Source organism: Pelophylax lessonae (assembly GCF_965119305.1).
Source record: "Pelophylax lessonae genome assembly, chromosome: 8".
NCBI classification, from domain to species: domain Eukaryota; kingdom Metazoa; phylum Chordata; class Amphibia; order Anura; family Ranidae; genus Pelophylax; species Pelophylax lessonae.
In genome coordinates this window covers 85692821-85711490 of record NC_138775.1, presented here as the reverse complement: position 1 = coordinate 85711490, position 18670 = coordinate 85692821, and the positions used below count along the sequence as shown (strand labels likewise).

General features: G+C 44.2%; 1 protein-coding gene across 4 annotated transcripts in view; it reads right to left on the bottom strand.

Moving 5' to 3' along the window:
- The window catches only part of PBRM1 (polybromo 1), a 179058-nt gene that overhangs the window by 117777 nt on the left and 42611 nt on the right, over positions 1-18670 (bottom strand). For 3 of the 4 annotated variants that reach the window (XM_082265488.1, XM_082265485.1, XM_082265487.1), the window contains exons 10-11: positions 15013-15104; positions 10580-10829 (exon numbers count right to left, since the gene is read on the bottom strand). In XM_082265488.1, coding sequence (XP_082121614.1) covers positions 10580-10829; positions 15013-15104 — 342 coding nt within the window. The remainder of the gene's footprint in view (positions 1-10579; positions 10830-15012; positions 15105-18670) is intronic. The other variant, XM_082265486.1, reaches the window with a different exon arrangement.

Sequence of the window (18670 nt, the reverse complement as noted above, 5' to 3'; positions counted from 1 at the left end):
TCGTTAACTTTTAATTGACACCCCCTGCATATCGCATATGGCAGTGTGAACTGCCAGATGTACGAATGCGATGCGGGAACACGCTGCATATTCGCAGCCTTCCCGCGTCGCACAAGTGTGAACCGGCACTGTGGAATTTCAGCAGCCAAACATTTTCTTTTAATTTTAGGTTTGTATTGCTGACAGTATTTTGGTTGGAACTTGGCAGGACTTTCTTTAATGGCTGGTGTGTGTGTCACTGGGACAGGAAGATGGGAGAAATCTCTGTAAAGGACGCACGGGGAGCAAAGAAAGCTTGCCAAAGGTTCTATGCTTCTTTACTTGAGTAGAAAAAAAATGTTACTAGTAGTACTTAACAGCTGAGCTCATACAGAACTGGGCCTTGTTGAAATATTCAATATATATATTTCAACAAGGCCCAGTTCTGTATGAGCTCAGCTGTTAAGTACTACTAGTAACATTTTTTTTCTACTCAAGTAAAGAAGCATAGAACCTTTGGCAAGCTTTCTTTGCTCCCCGTGCGTCCTTTACAGAGATTTCTCCCATCTTCCTGTCCCAGTGACACACACACCAGCCATTAAAGAAAGTCCTGCCAAGTTCCAACAGTGGTAAATTAATGCACATGTATGTTACTGGGTCTCCTACTATAATTTCTACGCTAAGCCATCACCTGGTCCCTCACAAAAGAATCCTCTTCTCTTCCCCAACGATCGCCGGCTTCTGGCAAGCTTTCGCCTGCCCGCCCTGCCGCCTACCTGGTCCTGGCTGGTGGTCACCAAATGTCCTCTCTTCTCCCTCTCTGACTGGAAACGGCACCAGTGCCAGAAGAGGGAGGTGGCCGGTGAGTGGAGTCAGTTCATGGCGCGGAGGCGGAATTCTCGGAGCCGCCGCGCGCTCTGCTGCTGCTGTCACGTGACCTGACGCTCCTGTACTGACGTCACTGGTTGCTAGATGCTAAGCGGCAGGCTAGCAACCAGTGTGTCAGCGGCTCCGCGGCTTGCAGGCGAAAAGGAAGGAAGAACGGCCGAAGGCAGCGAAGGAGTACACAGCGGCAGTCAGCCAGCCAGCCAGGTGAGGGGGTGGAGGAGGCTCGGGGCTAACAGTTTTCTAACTTGAAGAGGAGACTCGGGGCTTTTCAAAGGGACACTCGGGGCTATAGCCCCTGTCAGCCCCCCCCTGCCGACGCCACTGCTTTAAATATATAGTGTACATCAAGGAGAGTAATAAAAGTCCAAAAATCAGGTGAAGAAAGTCTTCAATACTTCACACCACAGTGACTGTTTACCAACCCTTCACCAGTAAATTTGGCCTCTCACCTCACTTTTAGACCCCCCGCATCACCAAGGGTCTAAATAAGCTAGTTTCCCATCAATTATCCCCTCAAGACGAGCGTGCTGAATGTTTGTAACCAACCTTTATATGCTGTTTGGAATACTAAATCATGTAAGTGCATTCTAATAAATACCTGAATTGTTTAACTATACGGAGAGCACTAGATTCTTGTCCATTATCTCCCTATGCATGAACTGGACCAATTTGGATCGGAGTGAACTTCCATACATATCTATGTGATGTTTCCATCTCGCATATACCCTAATTGAGGGAACACGCTTATTTAGACCGTTGGTATTGCGGGGGTCTAAAAGTGAGGTGAGGGGCCAAATTTACTGGTGAATGGTTGGTGAACACAGTCACTGTGGTGTGAAGTATTGAAGACTTTCTTCACTTGATTTTTGGACTTTTATTACTCACCTTGATGTACACTATATATTAAAGACCCCGTTCACACTGGGGCGACCTGTCAGGCGACCTGGTCGCCTGATAGGTCGCCTGCCATAGAGAAGCTGTGGACCCGTTCTAATAGGAGCGACACAAGTCGCTCCGACTTAGAAAAAGGGTCCGGAGCTTCTTTGGGGCGACCTGGAGCGACCTACAATGACTTCAATGATATGAAGTCCGTGCCGGCCGCTCCGAGGTCGCCCTGGCAAGTAGCGTCGCCCCAGTGTGAACGGGGTCTTAAAGTGTGTTATTGTATAGATTAGGAGCAACACTGTTTGATTTTCTTTACCCTTATTGTGTAGTGTGGACACAGTTGGTGGGTGCTGCCAGTCACATACATTTACAATATTCTTTGCATATATTTTGCACATATTTGTGGCACATTTATTTGAATTGATTTTTAGATTACCATTTTTGCACATTTTATATGTTGCACTATTTTTTGCGCTGATATTTTTCACTGTGTTTTAGCTGCACAGGGGTTAAAAGATATTACACTGTTGTTATAATACAGGAATGATAGAATGGGCAAAACAATTTCAGATAAAAGATGGGTTTAGATTGAAACCATGTTAAATGGAACACAATTAGATAGGAATGTTTGGATCCCACCTAAATATAGGGAGTCACAGGAATATACACATGAAATAACTAGAGCCGTGTTTAAGACATGGGACACGATACATAGACAAGCTAAATTGTTATACAATTCACCACTAATATCAATAGAAGGCACAAATTACTTTGCACCTGGTAACGAGACACAATTTGGTAATTGGAATAAAAACATGCCGTAAAAAGACATTACACGAGGGGGGAAAATAAGGTCATATAATGAACTCAAAACTAAGGGGGAGAACCTGTCCCTAAATGAATGGATTTATTCCCAGCTAAAACAATTTGTGGGGTCCCTGCCACGACCCATTAGAGCTGAGAAGGACTTGACCCTAGTGGAAAAACTTTACAATCCACAAATAAAAGTAAAACATGGTATATCCCAGATACAGTGGGTACGGAAAGTATTCAGACCCCCTTAAATTTTTCACTCTTTGTTATATTGCAGCCATTTGCTAAAATCATTTAATTTCATTCTTCTTCCTCATGAATGTACACATAGCACCCCATACTGACAGAAAAACACAGAATTGTTGACATTGTTGCAGATTTATTAAAAAAGAAAAACTGAAATATCACATGGTCCTAAGTATTCAGACCCTTTGCTGTGACACTCATATATTTAACCACTTAAGCCCCGGAGGATTTGGCTGCTAAAGGACCAGGGGTTTTTTTGCGCTTTTTTACTGCGTGACTTTAATGGACAATTGCGCGGTCGTGCGACGCTGTACCTAAACGAATTTGACGTCCTTTTTTTCCCACAAACAGAGCGTTCTTTTGGTGGTATTTGATCACCTGTGCGATTTTTTGATCACGCGCTATAAACAAAAAAAGAGCGTAAATTTTTGCAAAAATAACAATATTTTTCACATTTTTTTATATGAAATTCCCAAAAAAAAAAAAGTAAAAATCAAAATTTTTTAACATTTTTCGGCCAATTTGTTTTAGGCTACCTATGTTTGGTAAAAAAAAAATCGCAAAAAGCGTATTTTGATTGGTTTGCGCAAAAGTTATCGCGTTTACTAACAAAGGGAAAGATTTTTGTCATTTTTGTTTTTTTTTTTTTAACGCGTAATGGCGGCGATCTGCGATTTTGTTTTCGGTACTGCGACATTGCGGCGGACAGATCGGACCCTTGACTGACATTTTTGACACTTTTGGGGGTACCAGTGACATTACTGCAGTAATCAGTGCTATACATATGCACTGTTACTGCAAAAATGACACTGGCAGGGAAGGGGTTAACTTTATTGGACAGGGAGGGGTTAAGTGTGTCCTAGGGGCGTGATTCTAACTGTGTAGGGACATTCCTATTGGTGTAAAAGCAAAGATCAACCGTTCTACATAGTAGAACGGACAAATCTTCACTTTTACACAGGGAGAACTGACAGGCAGCTTGTTTACACAAGCTGCTCTGTCTTTCTCCCTTCACAGGAGCGATCGCAGTGTGACTGGCGGACATCGAGTCCGCCGGTCACACGCACTGACTTGCCTGTGAACGAGCCGCGGCGGGCGCGCGCCTCGGCGGGCGCGCGCCCGCCCGCGATAGGCTCGCAAGTCAGTGACAGGCGAGTGACGTACCGATACGTCACTCTGCCTGGCCGGGGCTGACCGCCGCAGTATATAGTCGTGCGGCGGTCGGCAACCGGTTAACTCAGGTGCTTTCCATTTCTTCTGATCATCCTTGAGATGGTTCTACACCTTCATTTGAGTCCAGCTGTGTTTGATTATACCGATTGGACTTGATTAGGAAAGCCACACACCTGTCTATATAAGACCTTCCAGATCACAATGCATGTCAGAGCAAATGAGAATCATGAGGTCAAAAGGAACTGCCTGAAGAGCTCAGAGACAGAATTGTGGCAAGGCACAGATCTGGCCAAGGTTACAAAAAGATTTCTGCTGCACTTAAGGTTCCTAAGAGCACAGTGGCCTCCATAATCCTCAAATGGAAGACGTTTGGGACGACCAGAACCCTTCCTAGAGCTGGCCGTCCGGCCAAACTGAGCTATCGGGGGAGAAGAGCCTTGGTGAGAGAGGTAAAGAAGAACCCAAAGATCACTGTGGCTGAGCTCCAGAGATGCAGTCAGGAGATGGGAGAAAGTTGTAGAAAGTCAACCATCACTGCAGCCCTCCACCAGTCTGGGCTTTATGGCAGAGTGGCCCGACGGAAGCCTCTCCTCAGTGTAAGACACATGAAAGCCCGCATGGAGTTTGCTAAAAAAACACCTGAAGGACTCCAAGATGGTGAGAAATAAGATTCTCTGGTCTGATGAGACCAAAATAGAACTTTTTTGCCTTAATTCTAAGCGGTATGTGTGGAGAAAACCAGGCACTGCTCATCACCTGTCCAATACAGTCCCAACAGTGAAGCATGGTGGTGGCAGCATCATGCTGTGGGGGTGTTTTTCAGCTGCAGGGACAGGACGACTGGTTGCAATCGAGGGAAAGATGAATGCGGCCAAGTACAAGGATATCCTGGACAAAAACCTTCTCCAGAGTGCTCTGGACCTCAGACTGGGCCGAAGGTTTACCTTCCAACAAGACAATGACCCTAAGCACACAGCTAAAATAACGAAGGAGTGGCTTCACAACAACTCCGTGACTGTTCTTGAATGGCCCAGCCAGAGCCCTGACTTAAACCCAATTGAGCATCTCTGGAGAGACCTAAAAATGGCTGTCCACCAACGTTTACCATCCAACCTGACAGAACTGGAGAGGATCTGCAAGGAGGAATGGCAGAGGATCCCCAAATCCAGGTGTGAAAGACTTGTTGCATCTTTCCCAAAAAGACTCCTGGCTGTATTAGATCAAAAGGGGGCTTCTACTAAATACTGAGCAAAGGGTCTGAATACTTAGGACCATGTGATATTTCAGTTTTTCTTTTTTAATAAATCTGCAACAATGTCAACAATTCTGTGTTTTTCTGTCAGTATGGGGTGCTATGTGTACATTCATGAGGAAGAAGAATGAAATTAAATGATTTTAGCAAATGGCTGCAATATAACAAAGAGTGAAAAATTTAAGGGGGTCTGAATACTTTCCGTACCCACTGTATATAAAATGCTAACTGAATTAACAGGTCATGGAAGGCCTCCATTCATTGAGAATTGGGGGGAAAAAAAATAGAAACACGATTAAAAGAACAAGAAGTAAACAGAATATTGAGTGCTGTCCATAGCTTAGCGGTTGACGTAAACAACATTAAAAAGAACTATAAATGCCCCTCGGGATGGTACATAACACCGGTAAAAGCACAGAAAAGCCAACCAAAAGGAAGGAAGGACAATGTCCTCATTGAGGTAGAAAGAAGAGACCACCTTGGTTAGGAAAGAAGATTTTCCAGATGTAATGTCTACCAGAAAAGAAACCTTACAAGTGAGGTTATCGAACAAAAAAAAAAAAAAAAAAAAAAAAAAAAAAAAAAAATCACTAAATGGTTCAAAGGAAGGCCTATGAAAGTACAAAGAGCACCAAGTGGAGATTCCAAGGTGACATATGAGGCAGAGTTGGGGGATTTATACTGTATGAGCAACTACCTGAAGAAAAGTCTTGATAAGGAATTGAAATGCAGGAGGTTTTGGAATAAGATGGATAAAGCAAAAACCTGTTCCTTAAGAGTACTTAGGTCATGACCAGTTGGATTTTCTTGCTCTGAGTAAGGTGGGAATAACAGAGGTAGAAATATCCCCATCCTTTAGGACTTGGGTTTTAACAGCCATGCTTTTAAAGCCAGTAACTGAAGCAGGATGAAAAAAGGGACTTTGGGCCAGTAATTTTGGTCTATTTGGAAGAGGCCAAGGATGAAGACTGTGGAGTTGATTTGCTAAAACTGGAGTGCAAAATCTGTTGCAGCTTTGCATGGAAACCAATCAGCTTCCAGGTTTCTTTGTCAAAGCTTAACTATACAAGCTAGAAGCAAATTGGTTACCATGCACAGCCGCACCAGATTTTGCACACTCCAGTCTTAGTAAATCAACTCCTTTATGTCTTTATACCACATTTTTTGGGCCAATTTTGTGCAATGGGAATCACCAGACAGCTTTCCTTCTTGATCTTGCACAACATTCAAAAGAAATTCTCCATTCAAAGAAATCCATAAACCAGCTTGAAACGAGTGCAGAGAATCACAGGAACATTCACTGTGAAAGTCAAAAGGATCCCTGGTGTTGGCTGTTGTTCGAGTTTGTTGTGAACATGCTTGCCTCCAGGTTCATCCTTGCCTTGGTTTTCCCTACGTTTGACAGAGATTTGAAAGATCTCTGGGTGCAGGGACCAGTACCTTGGCTCTAAATGTGGACAGCTTAGGAAATCCCCCTGACAATTGATCACTGTCTATCGTGGGCAGCCGAGAGAGCTGGAATGTGAGTTTTCCCCCAAAAGAGTACCCGACTTGTTTCTTTTAGGGCAGCCTGATTTTTAGTGCCCCCTGATGGTTTATGTAGGCTACTGCCATGGCATTGTCTGACTGTACCTTAACGGGTTGACCATTCCGAAGAAAGGGTCCATTACTGTAGAGACAATCTAATGGCTCTCAGAATGATGATGGGAAGTTTTGACTCCTGTGAGGACCAGGTCCACTGGACAGTCAAGGAATTGTAAACTGTGCCCCAGGCTGACATCTGTTGTCACCATCTTCCACATTATGTGAAGAAAAGACATTCTCAACTCCAGGGTAGGATTGGAGATCCACCAACTTAGGGAGAGATTTGGCTAAACCTAAACATTGCGCAATCCAAAAATTGGATTTGCTTGTTTTATGCAGAGTTTGTTGGATTGAAGGGGTTTGGAGTAAAACTGGGCAAAAGGAAATAGCCTCAAAAGAGGGTACCATCAAACCCAGAACCTTCATGCAGAAGCAAACTGAGGAGTACCCTTTGACCTGAGGGTCCCCGTGTGGGACCTTAGGAAAGAAACCTTCTCTTGGGGGGGGGAGGGAAAATTCTGGGTTGGGCTATGGTTAAGAATAAAGCCAGGTATTTCAGACAGTGCGAGGGCTAGAGAGCAGACTATGAAAGGTTGGCTATCATACCAAAGGTCTGAAGATATCAAATTGTCCTCTGGACATTGGTAGGTTGTGACTATGAAGTCCTTCAGTAGGACATCGTCCAGGCAACCTGTAACATAAAAGTTCTGGGCTCGCATAAAGCTACAAACTGGGAAAAAAGTTTGTAAACACTTGAGGCACAGAGAAGAATCTGAATGGTAGTGCTGATGTCAGGGGAAGATGGGAATGTGTAGATATGCATTTTGCATCTCTACAGATGCAAGAAATTCCCCTTGTCTAAGAGAAGCAATGACAGATTTTGTAGATTCTATCCAAAAATTTGGCACAAAGAAATCTGTCTAGAATAAGTCCAGTATTAGGAGGGGGTTTCCCATTTAGGTATGGTTAAGTTAGGAATGAATAGAAACCTTTAAACCTTTTTTCTGAACTGGTATGACCACACCTGGTGTCTGAAGATGGTGAAAGGCAATCATTAAAAGGAGTTGTAAAGTCAGAAGATTTTTTATCTTAATGCATTCTATGCACTAGGAAAAAAAAACATTCTGTGTGCAGCAGCCCCCCTAACACTTACCTGAGGTCCCTCTATGTCGAGTGATATCCACGAGTGTCTCAGCCATCCAAGGTTTTCCCTCCTGATTGGCTGAGACACCGAAGCTGCGCCACTGGCTGCTGTCAAAGTCAGCTAGCCAATCAGAAGAGAGGGGCGGGCTGTGTTTGAATGGACACAGGGAGCTGTGACTCAGCTTGGGAGCACCCACAGCAAGGGGCTTGCTGTGGGAGCACTGAATAGGAGGGAGGGGCCAAGAGAGCAGAGGAGGGACCCAGGGAGAGGAGGATCCTGACTGCTCTGTGCAAATCCACTGCAACAGAGGAGGTAAGTATAACATTTTTTTTTTTTCAATAACAAACAAGGAGTAGGAGACCTTCAGTTTCTTTTTGTGGTGTAAAAGCACCCGTTAGCCAGTGACTTCCTTGATACATTTATTAAGAGATTCCCCAAATAGGCATTCACCATCAAAAGGCATGCGTTTAACCACTTAAGCCCCGGAAGATTTTACCCCCTTCCTGACCAGGGGGGGTATTTTGCGATTCGGCACTGTGTGAATTTAACGGACAATTGCGCGGTCGTGCGACGCTGTACCTAAACGGATTTGACGTCCTTTTTTTCCCCACAAACAGAGCTTTCTTTTGGTGGTATTTGATCACCTGTGCTTTTTTTTGATCATGCGCTATAAACAAAAAAAAGAGTGACAATTTTGCAAAAATAACAATATTTTTTTTTTAATTTTTGGCCAATTTGTTTTCTACTACCTATGTTTGGTAAAAAAAAAAAAAAAAAAAAATCACAATAAGCGTATTTTGATTGGTTTGCGCAAAAGTTATTGCGTTTACTAAGGGAAAGATTTGTCATTTTTGTTGTTTTTTTTTTTAACGAGTACTGGCGGCTATCTGCAATTTTTTTTTGCGGGACTGCGACATTGCGGCGGACAGATCGGACCCTTGACTGACATTTTTGACACTTTTGGGTGTACCAGTGACATTGCTACAGTAATCAGTGCTATACATATGCACTGTTACTGTACAAATGACACTTGCAGGGAAGGGTTTATTGGAGAGGGAGGGGTTAAGTGTGTCCCTAGGGGCGTGCTTCTAACTGTGCAGGGATGTGGCTGTGTGTGTAACAGCACAGATCAACGGTCCTACATAGCAGGACCATTAGATCAGTGCTTTTACACAGGGAAGAATGACAGGCGGCTTTGTTTACATTAGCCGCCTGCCTTTCTCCCTTCACAACGGACGATCGCGAGTGACTTGCGGACATCAGGTCCGCCGGTCACACGCACGGAGGTGTCTGTGAACAAACCGAGGCGGGAGCGCGCCTCCGGCGGCACACGCTCGCCCACTATTGGCTCCCAGGCTAGTGACGTACCGGTACGTCACTTTGACTGGCCGGGGCTGACAGCCGCAGTATATGTACTTGCGGCGGTCAGCAACCGGTTAAGAAGCTTTTAGGCATAAAATCCTGCACAGATAAGGGCATTGTACAGACTTAGCGAATTACATTCTCTAGAACAGTGATCCTCAAACTACGGCCCTCCAGCTGTTGCGGAACTTCACATCCCATGAGGCATTGTAAAACTCTGACATTCACAGACATGCCAAGGCATGATGGGAATTGTAGTTCCTGAACAACTGGAGGGCCATAGTTTGAAGACTCCTGCTCTAGAACAACATAAAGCAGCAATGCTGAGGGCATCAGCTGTAATTGTTCGAAGAGTAGAGTCTTCAAAATGCAGGCTCATGTTCTTTAATCATACATCCTGTCCAGCAAAGAAGGCATTTTAAAGGACTTCCAGATGCCTATCAACACAATCCTTTAAAGAGAAATATCCCCAAAAGGATCTGTAAGGTGTTCAGTGAGAAATGAAAAGACAGGATCCATTCCCAAGACAGCCCATTTCTTCTTAAACTCCTTTTCCATAAAAAAATAAATAAATTGTAAGCAAAAAGCTTAGAAGGAGCAAAAATCCATTCATGATTGGGCCAGTCCACAAAGTGCACAATCATTTAATTCTGTGGTTGCATTAATCCAGATGCAAGATTTCTCTTATTGTATTAGAAGACAGTGAAGAGTTAAATCAAGAATCTAAAGTAAAATAATAAACTAGTTATGCTTATGCAGATTTCTCCGTAAGGTAGAAGAGAGCCATCACCTTTGTACGCTGGAAAAAAAACGGAATACTCGTGGAGTGGGGTAGAGTTATAGGGGGCATGTAATCAAAAGCTTTGCCAGAGTCCAATCACCTGATGGTACCAGCCTACAGCCCAGAGTCTATGAATATCAAGTCAATGTCCTGTACGATTAAGATAACTAAAATCTCACAGAGCAGGTAAAGTTACTTGGTGCCTCCCAGGGCAGCCCTAGCAAGTGTTTTTTTTTTTTTGTCAATGACCAGTCACCTGAAGGAAGCTGCATATAATCCATGGTCTATAAATAAAGTACTGTGCCCTGTACAATTAGGATAATATTTAAACCCTCAAATGTTAACAAAAGAATGCAGCTTTCACTCTATAAACACAGATAACACTGGATTTCACAGGTTGAACTGGATGGACTATAGTTTTTAATTCAACCTTGCCTACTATGTAAAACAAAACAAACAATCATGTCTTTACCTGATCTGGTGCAGTGAGATAGGATTTTTGATTTGCTGGAAATAATCAGGATATTTTTTCTTTGATGGAAGTTGGAAAAAAGGTTCAGCAATCAGCTGGCCCTGGTTGTTCCGGCAAGATTTGACAGTCTCATAAAGTTGGTATAATGGACTGGATATGTCCATAAAAGAGGTTACACTTTCACCTTCTGACTCTGGTTCTTCATAGCGGATGGATGAAGATGATGTTGTTACTGCTGCTACCACTGCTGCTATAGTAACAAATGCAAAATATCAGTACTGAAAGCGGTGCATTAAACAGAACTACAAAATGTATAATGCGTATTTTAGAATGGCATATTCAAGCATTCACCCCATTAGACTGAATAAAAAAATAGATTTAACTAGTATTCTTAACATTTGATTTACAACACACACACACTGAAGATGCAAAATATTTTTTTTTTAAAAATCACAATACAAAAGCCTGTTGCCCTATGGTCAGTGCTCAGCATGGACCAGACAAGAAAATGTATTTAGCATTTGTGTACCTTTTAGTGAACTCTAAAATGAGTACAGTAAAACCTTGGTTTGAAAGTAACTTGGTTTAAGGGGGCTTGAGAGCGCTTTGCAAGACAAGCAAACTTTAAAAATAAATTTTGACTTGATATACAAGCGATGTCTTGATATACAAGTAGCGTCATGTATAAAAAAGAAGAGAGGAGGCTCTAAAGTGTAGCAATATGGTTACATTTAATGAAGGTTCAACATTTAGCAACTCACATGGTTGATGATTAAAACAGGCACATCTAAGTATGCAGGCATCTGGGGTAAAGCTGTCCACATAGACCATCCTCTGCACAGCCATCTTCATCATCCCTTCCCCGCTGCACTCCATGAGTGATTCAAAGCCTCACTTTCAGATCACTCTACTGCAGGCTATTCTTCCCGGTCACGATTGCAGACTGACAGTGGTGAGAGCCGGTGGTTCAGAAGATGGTCTATGTGGACAGCTTTACCCCGGATGCCTGCATACTTAGGTGTGCCTATTTTAATCATCAACCATGTGAGTTGCTAAATGTTGAACCTTCATTAAATGTAACCATATTGCTACACTTAGAGGCTCCTCTCCTCTCTTTTATATTCTGTAGCTCTGCTAGATTTTGCTTCTAATCCCCTTGGGAAGGCTGCATATTGTGGTTGAACATTTTTATGGTTACACAACCTATCACATTGCTATAATCTTTGTATATAGGACTATAAACTGAAGGACTTGTGGAACGAATCATCCGAGTTTCCATTATTTCTTATGGGGAAATTCGCTTTGATATAAGGGTGCTTTGGATTACAAGCATGTTTCCAGAACGAATTATGCTTGCAATACAAGGTTTTACTGTATTAATATGGCTACTGCATTCCATAAAGCACAGCATGGTGAATAATCTGGGTTAATACCGGTCTCATAGATTATTTCTCAGCTCAGCTGTGTCTCTCTAAAGTTCAGAGTTACTACTGGCCTCTCGGGATAATGTTTGATTAAACATCCTTACAAATCATTACTAGGTGACCTTTACTAGGCAGTCATAGTTATGCTATATTCTATATATTTAACTTGCATTTCCAAAAAACACTATTTGCCTGCACCTGCAGGAGGAGAAACCAGTGATATTTTCCCCCATACACAGTTTAGTTCTCAGTATCCTTATCACCAGTAGGATCTGTCCCCATTCTCTAGTATTAACTGCACACATTTAGAGCATTTTGGAATCATTACCGATTAATCGCTCCTACAGGTTACTTGTATGGCCCAATTCACAAGAAGCAATTTGTTCTATATGTGTAGTAAAACATATGTACTGCTAGCGATTTACGCATTTTGATCACCCACTAAACATCCCCAGGGTGTTTCTTCAATGTTCTAAAACAGAGATTATATATTAAATCACTGTTCCACAACAAGCACCAATATAACAGTTTAGGATTTGCACTGTAAAACTAAACCCAACCCAAAATCAGCAAGATAAATGTGTGCTCTCCCTACAGCCTAATCACAGGATGCATTTATACTCACAAAAGTCCTTAAAGTGTTTTTAAACCCACATTGTAAAACTAATTAGTGCTGCAGATATCAGCACTTATCACATTTGCTATGTGGTTTTCCTTTTAAGACCGAACCAGAGAAAATCCCAGCTCAACTCACCAGTCCTAACTGCAGGAGTTAGGACTGCAGGTAATACAGGGTGCTGTGAATTGGCCTTGCAGCTTACGCATGCGTTTGCAAATGTGTGCTAACTAAACCCCTGTTTTTAATACATACTGTTAGACGGGTTAATCTGGTTGGTAAGCAGACTGCTTGGTGAGTTGAGCTGGGAATTTCTCTGGTTTTGTCTTGAATGTGTTGCCCTTCCATGTGCTGCGAAGCCCAGTCCAGGTGGGGCAGGGCCATTTTGTTTCTTACTGGTTTTCCTTTTAACCTGATGCTTGCTTTTTATTGTATATTTTAAAATACACTCTTCCCTGTTTTCTGACTGCTCTGGCAGGGCCTATGGAGCTTACCTTTGCATGTAACTACAGACAAGTCTGCTTATGCTGCCTGCATCTACAGAAAAAGATGGACAGCAAGCCACTCCCCTGCTTCCTCTTCCTCTCTGACAGTGATTGAGAGCAACTGCAGCCTGCACTGTCCTTGGGACTCTGGTGTCCGTTTATGAAACAGATTTTTTTTCTCATTTCACTTCTTGGCAGTTCTCAGAGGAAAATTATCACCTCTGGCACCCTGTTTAGGAAGCGGAGAACTTCACTTCTCACAGAGTGAACAGAAGAGAAGTGTTTCCTCGGAGAACGGCCGAGATCTGTGTAGAAGTGAATGGGCCGCCTGTAATCTCGTGAGACAAAGCGAGATTACAGTACAAGAAAATCACTGGTGCCCGTTTTTTAAGCAGTGATAGATTATCACTGCTGAGTACACGTGCTTTCGACCCCCACTAATGTTATAAAAATAATTAGACCTCCTACATAAATATACATATATACTGTATACACACACATACTATATATATATATATATATATATATATATATACACACACACACACACACACATACATACAGAGATTATATATATATATATATATATATATATATATATATATATATATATATATATATATATATATATATATATATATATAGCAGGGAGACATGTTTACCGTGTTGGGGGGGTCTGATCGAGGAAGAAGGATGTTGATAATCTTCCTTCTTCCCCCTTAGTTCTCCCACGATTCTGTCTTCTCTCCCAGATTCACCACCTTTGGGTTGGTGTATCTGAGAGTGTGAATTCTGGCACAGATCGCCAGTGAAGTGCGGAGATCGCAGCTTCATAACCTGGCCGTTTCTGTGTCACTCAATGACGTGTGCGGAGATGATCGGGGGAGAACATGTTCTCCCCCGATCATCTCTGTTTCATAAACCAATAATGATCGGAGATGAGCAGTGATCTGCTCATCTCAGTTTCATAAACGGACACCTCTGCGCATGTGAGCTACTCACCGTGTGTTCCTTTACCCAGAAGTCTAAGAAAGCAGTGCTGTGTAACTTGGGACTGACAGCAGTGCATATTGAATTATGCAAGTTTTTTTTTGCCCATTATATACTGGGCAATGTTTACCATGTATCAGAGAATGCATTATTGAAAAAATTGAGCATTAATACTACTTTAAGTGGTTTAAAAAAAAAAAAAAAAAAAAACGACTGGCTATATTGAGAGGTCATAACCACCTTCTGAAAATACCAGCTGTCTGTAGCTAAAATCATGACCTCAAGTATACCACAAAGCAAAGCCTTTTTATCTTTTTGCCCCAGCTATGCTAATGATCCAGTTAAATTAGTGAGCATTACATAAAGTGCTGAAATACTTATCTCTAGAGCACAGAGTTGTGCCAGAAGACTGACCTTAAATGACTTTGGTTGCAGATACATGGGAAACCAAGATTGCTATTAATCAATCACTAAACAGATGGAATAAGTGGTTCCCAACTAATTACACCACACAAAAAGCATGCAAAAACGATTAAGGCTGTTTAAACTGCTTGTGTGGCTTACACCATGGGCGGCCATTTGTACCATCGCATAACAACTGATTGATACCCACTGTAACTACTATAGACATTATTTGTGTGACTGAGCTACTAAAGATCACTTATAGGGCTCTAGACTTAGAGCTATTTTATTCAAACAACCAAACTCCCCTTCAGAGAACACAACTAAAAAGCCAAAATGTTATCACGTATCCTTTTCTGAAGTGAGATATTTAATATCCTCTGAATTTATGAGTGAAGACTAAATCGGAATAATCCTAAATTTAGGTTAGCTTTTACTATGGCTGGCACAGCTTTAACAGCAGATCTGGTACTGGAAATATAAGCCATGGTGTGGACCCCTACACAGAAAGCTTACCATTTAGAGTTGCATCTTCCTCACTCTCTGAGCCATACTGCAGTGCCATTGTGATAGCAGACAGCCTATCCCCTTGTGCAGGTCGCTTGTTCCTGAAAGCAGTAGTAGTTATAAAGTATCAGTAAATCATTCATTTTAACTGGTTTCTAATAAATCCATTCAACAATAAAAAACTGGATTTCTGACTTGCCGTAAAACCATTTTCTCTTAGGTTCATTGACAGACGCAGTCCTCTGATGCATATCAGTAGGGTTATACTGCCCCCTACAGGAGTAGGACACTAGGCAGAAAGAATTTCTGGCTACGCCTATAAGCAATCCCTGGGGGTATACCCTCTCTCTTCCTGCATAGGATGTCAGTTTTGTATCAAAACACACCAACCCACTCAAAAAAATAGAGGGACGGGTACTGCATCCGTCAATGAACCGAAGAGCAAAAGGATTTGGTAAGCCAAAAATCCAGTTTTCTCTATCGTTCATTGACGGACACAGTCCTCTGATGCATTTCAGTAGGGACGTCCCAAAGCAGTACAAATGAGGAGTGGGAACAGCAGAAGAAAAAAACAAGTCCCCAAGGCCAACCAGGCAACACAGGACTCAGAACAACCAGATGAGGTCAACCTGAAAAACCAAACAGGAACGACCTCAAGGAAGGCCAAGGGGCCCTCCAAACAGCAGCCTGCAAAACCTTGTGGCCAAAGGAAGCATCCACAGATGCCAGCACATCCCTCTTATAAAATTTGGTAAAGGTGTGAACAGACAACCAGGTTGCCACCTTGCACAAGTAAAGCACAGATGCCTGATGGCGAAAAGCCCAGGAAGCACTCAGCACCCGAGTAGAATGCGCCTTGACAGGGAAAGGAGGAACCTGGCCCCTAATGGAATAAGCCTGCACCACTGTCTGTCTGATCCATCTGGAAATAGTCGCAGCAGACGAGTCAGACTTGCGAAAAGACTCAGTAGAAGCCAAACACACCTTGATCGCCCGAACATCATCCAGGGTATGCAGAGCAAATTCCTTAGGATGTGTAGGCTTAGGACACAAAGAGGGTAACACAATGTCCTCATTTAAGTAAAAACTGGAAACTACCTTCGGCAGGAAGGACGGATCCGGCTGAAGTACCACCTTATCCCTGTGAACTACCAGGTAGGGAGAACGACAGGACAGCGCAGCCAGTTCCGACACCCTGCACGCAGAAGTGATAGCCACCAAGAAGGCAACCTTCTGAGACAAGGTAAGCAGGGGAATCTCCCGAATACTCTCAAAGGGAGGCCTCTGGAGAACAGACAGCACCAAATTAAGGTCCCAAGGTGGTAGCAGAGGTCGCACCAGAGGTACCAAGTATCGCACCCCCTGCAGGAAGCTACGCACCAGGGAATAGGTGGCCAATGGCCTCGGGAAGAAAATAGCCAAGGCCGACACCTGACCCTTGATAGTACTCAAGGTCAACTTTTGATCAACTCCGCGTTGAAGGAAAGCTAAGATTCGAGCCACCGAATAGGAACGAGGGTGGGTCCCAAGGGACTCACACCAATGTACGACTTCCACGTACGATGATAAATCTTCCTAGAAGTCGCCTTTCTCGCTTTTAGCAGAGTGGGAATCACTGAAGCAGACAATTCCCTGTCCTTCAGCACCTGGCTTTCAACAGCCAAGCCGTCAAAGGCAGCGACTGTAAAGCAGGATGGAAGATTGGCCCCAGAGACAGTAGATCCTCCCTGAGAGGAAGCCTCCACGGGGCGTCTGTGACAAGCCTGACCAAGTCAGCGTACCAAGCACGGTGAGGCCAGTCCGGAGCCACAAGAATGACCGGAATCCCTTCCACCTCTATCCTGTGAGAGGAGGAAAGGCATACAGGGGGCCACCAGCATGTCTGCGGTGTCCCAAGAGCGGGCCAGAGACCTCTGTACCTTTCTGTTGATGCAGGACGCCAACAGATCCACGTCCAAAGCGCGTGAACGAAGGCACAACTGCTGAAACACCTCCTTATGCAGGGACCACTCCCCTGCATCTAAGGCCTGGCAGGTGAGGTAATCAGCCTTCAAATTTTCCACTCTAGGAATGTGGACAGCGAAGAGAGCGGAGACATGGCGCTCCGCCCAATGTAGAATACACGCTACTTCCAAGGCTGCAAGGACACTCTTGGTGCCCCCTTGGTAACTGACATAAGCCACGGCCGTGGCCTTGTCTGATTGAATGCGCACTGGACAACCCTTCAGACGGTCGGTCCAGTGCACCAGGCAAAGCCGAATTGCTCTCAGCTCCAGGACATTGATCGGCAATCGAGATTCCTCCAGGGACCAGACTCCCTGAGCCGAGTCCTGATTGAGGACTCCCCCCCTCACCCGGACAGACTCGCATCCGTGGTGACAATTGAATATAAATATATGGGGAGAAAGGATTTCCCCCGAGTGAAGCATCGGAGACCGAAGCCACCAGACCAGGGACTCCCCGGTCCTGTGGCTTAGCCGAATCCGAAGGTCCAGAGAATTCGGCTGTTTGTCCAACTTGAAAAGAATTTCCCTTTTAAGAACCCTCCTGTGGAATTGAGCAAATAGGACCGCCTCAAAAAGAGTACACCATCAGCCCCAGCACTCTCATACAGGTCCGAAGGGACGACCTGGCGTTGGACATTAACAGCTGAACCGCTGACTGGAGCTTCTGGAGTTTCTCCTAAGGAAGAAACACCCTGGCTGAGGACGAGTCAAAGTCAGACCCAGATAGACCAGTCTCATAAAAGGGGTCAGAGACGACTTCTGAAGATTCAAAATCCACCCGAGTCCTCATGGTGACCCCCAAGTTTTCCGTCAGTAACGCAAGGGACTCCGCATGGAGAATCAGATCGTCCAGGTAACCTAGGACCGATATCCCCCGCTGCTGCAACAGCGCCAGGATCGGGGCCAACACCTTGTGAAGACCCGGGGAGCAGAGGCGAAACCAAAGGGTAACGCCACAAACTGAAAGTGATCCTCTCCCACAGCAAAACGGAGAAACAGTTGGTGAGGGGCATAGATTGGTATGTGACGGTAGGCATCCTTGATGTCTATTAAAGCCAGGAAATCACCCTGATGTAGGGAGGCCACCACCGTGAAAATAGTTTCCATCTTGAACTTTTGAGCGTGCACGAACACATTCAGTGCCTTTAGGTCCAGGATCGGATGCACCTTGCCCTCCTTCTTGGTAACCGCGAACAGGTTGGAATAAAATGCGTGAAAGCGTTACGCGAGTGGAACCAACGCGATCACTCCTTGCTGTAGCAGGTCCCGCACTGCCCCATAGAGCGCTCACAAGCGATCCGGGGATAGGCGGACATTGGAAGGGAAAAACCTAACCGGAGGAACGGATCGAAACTCGATCTTGTATCCAGACCGCACAACCTCCCGGACCCATTTGTTTCCCAGACCAGGGGCGCTTGGAACCACGCAAGGGAGCCTTGAATAAGGTCGTCCAGGGTAGCCCCAAACAGACGGTCCCCCTGAAAGGGGAGTTCCGTCAAGGCCTTCTTAGAAGCCAGATCTGCAGACCAACACTTCAGCCCGAGCATACGCCTCATGACCACCACTGAAAATGACAGGTGACCCAAAAGGGAAGCCGTGTCCAGCGCGGAATCGCAAGCAAATTGCAGCCCCTGCACCATCTGGTCCAACAGCTCCCCAAA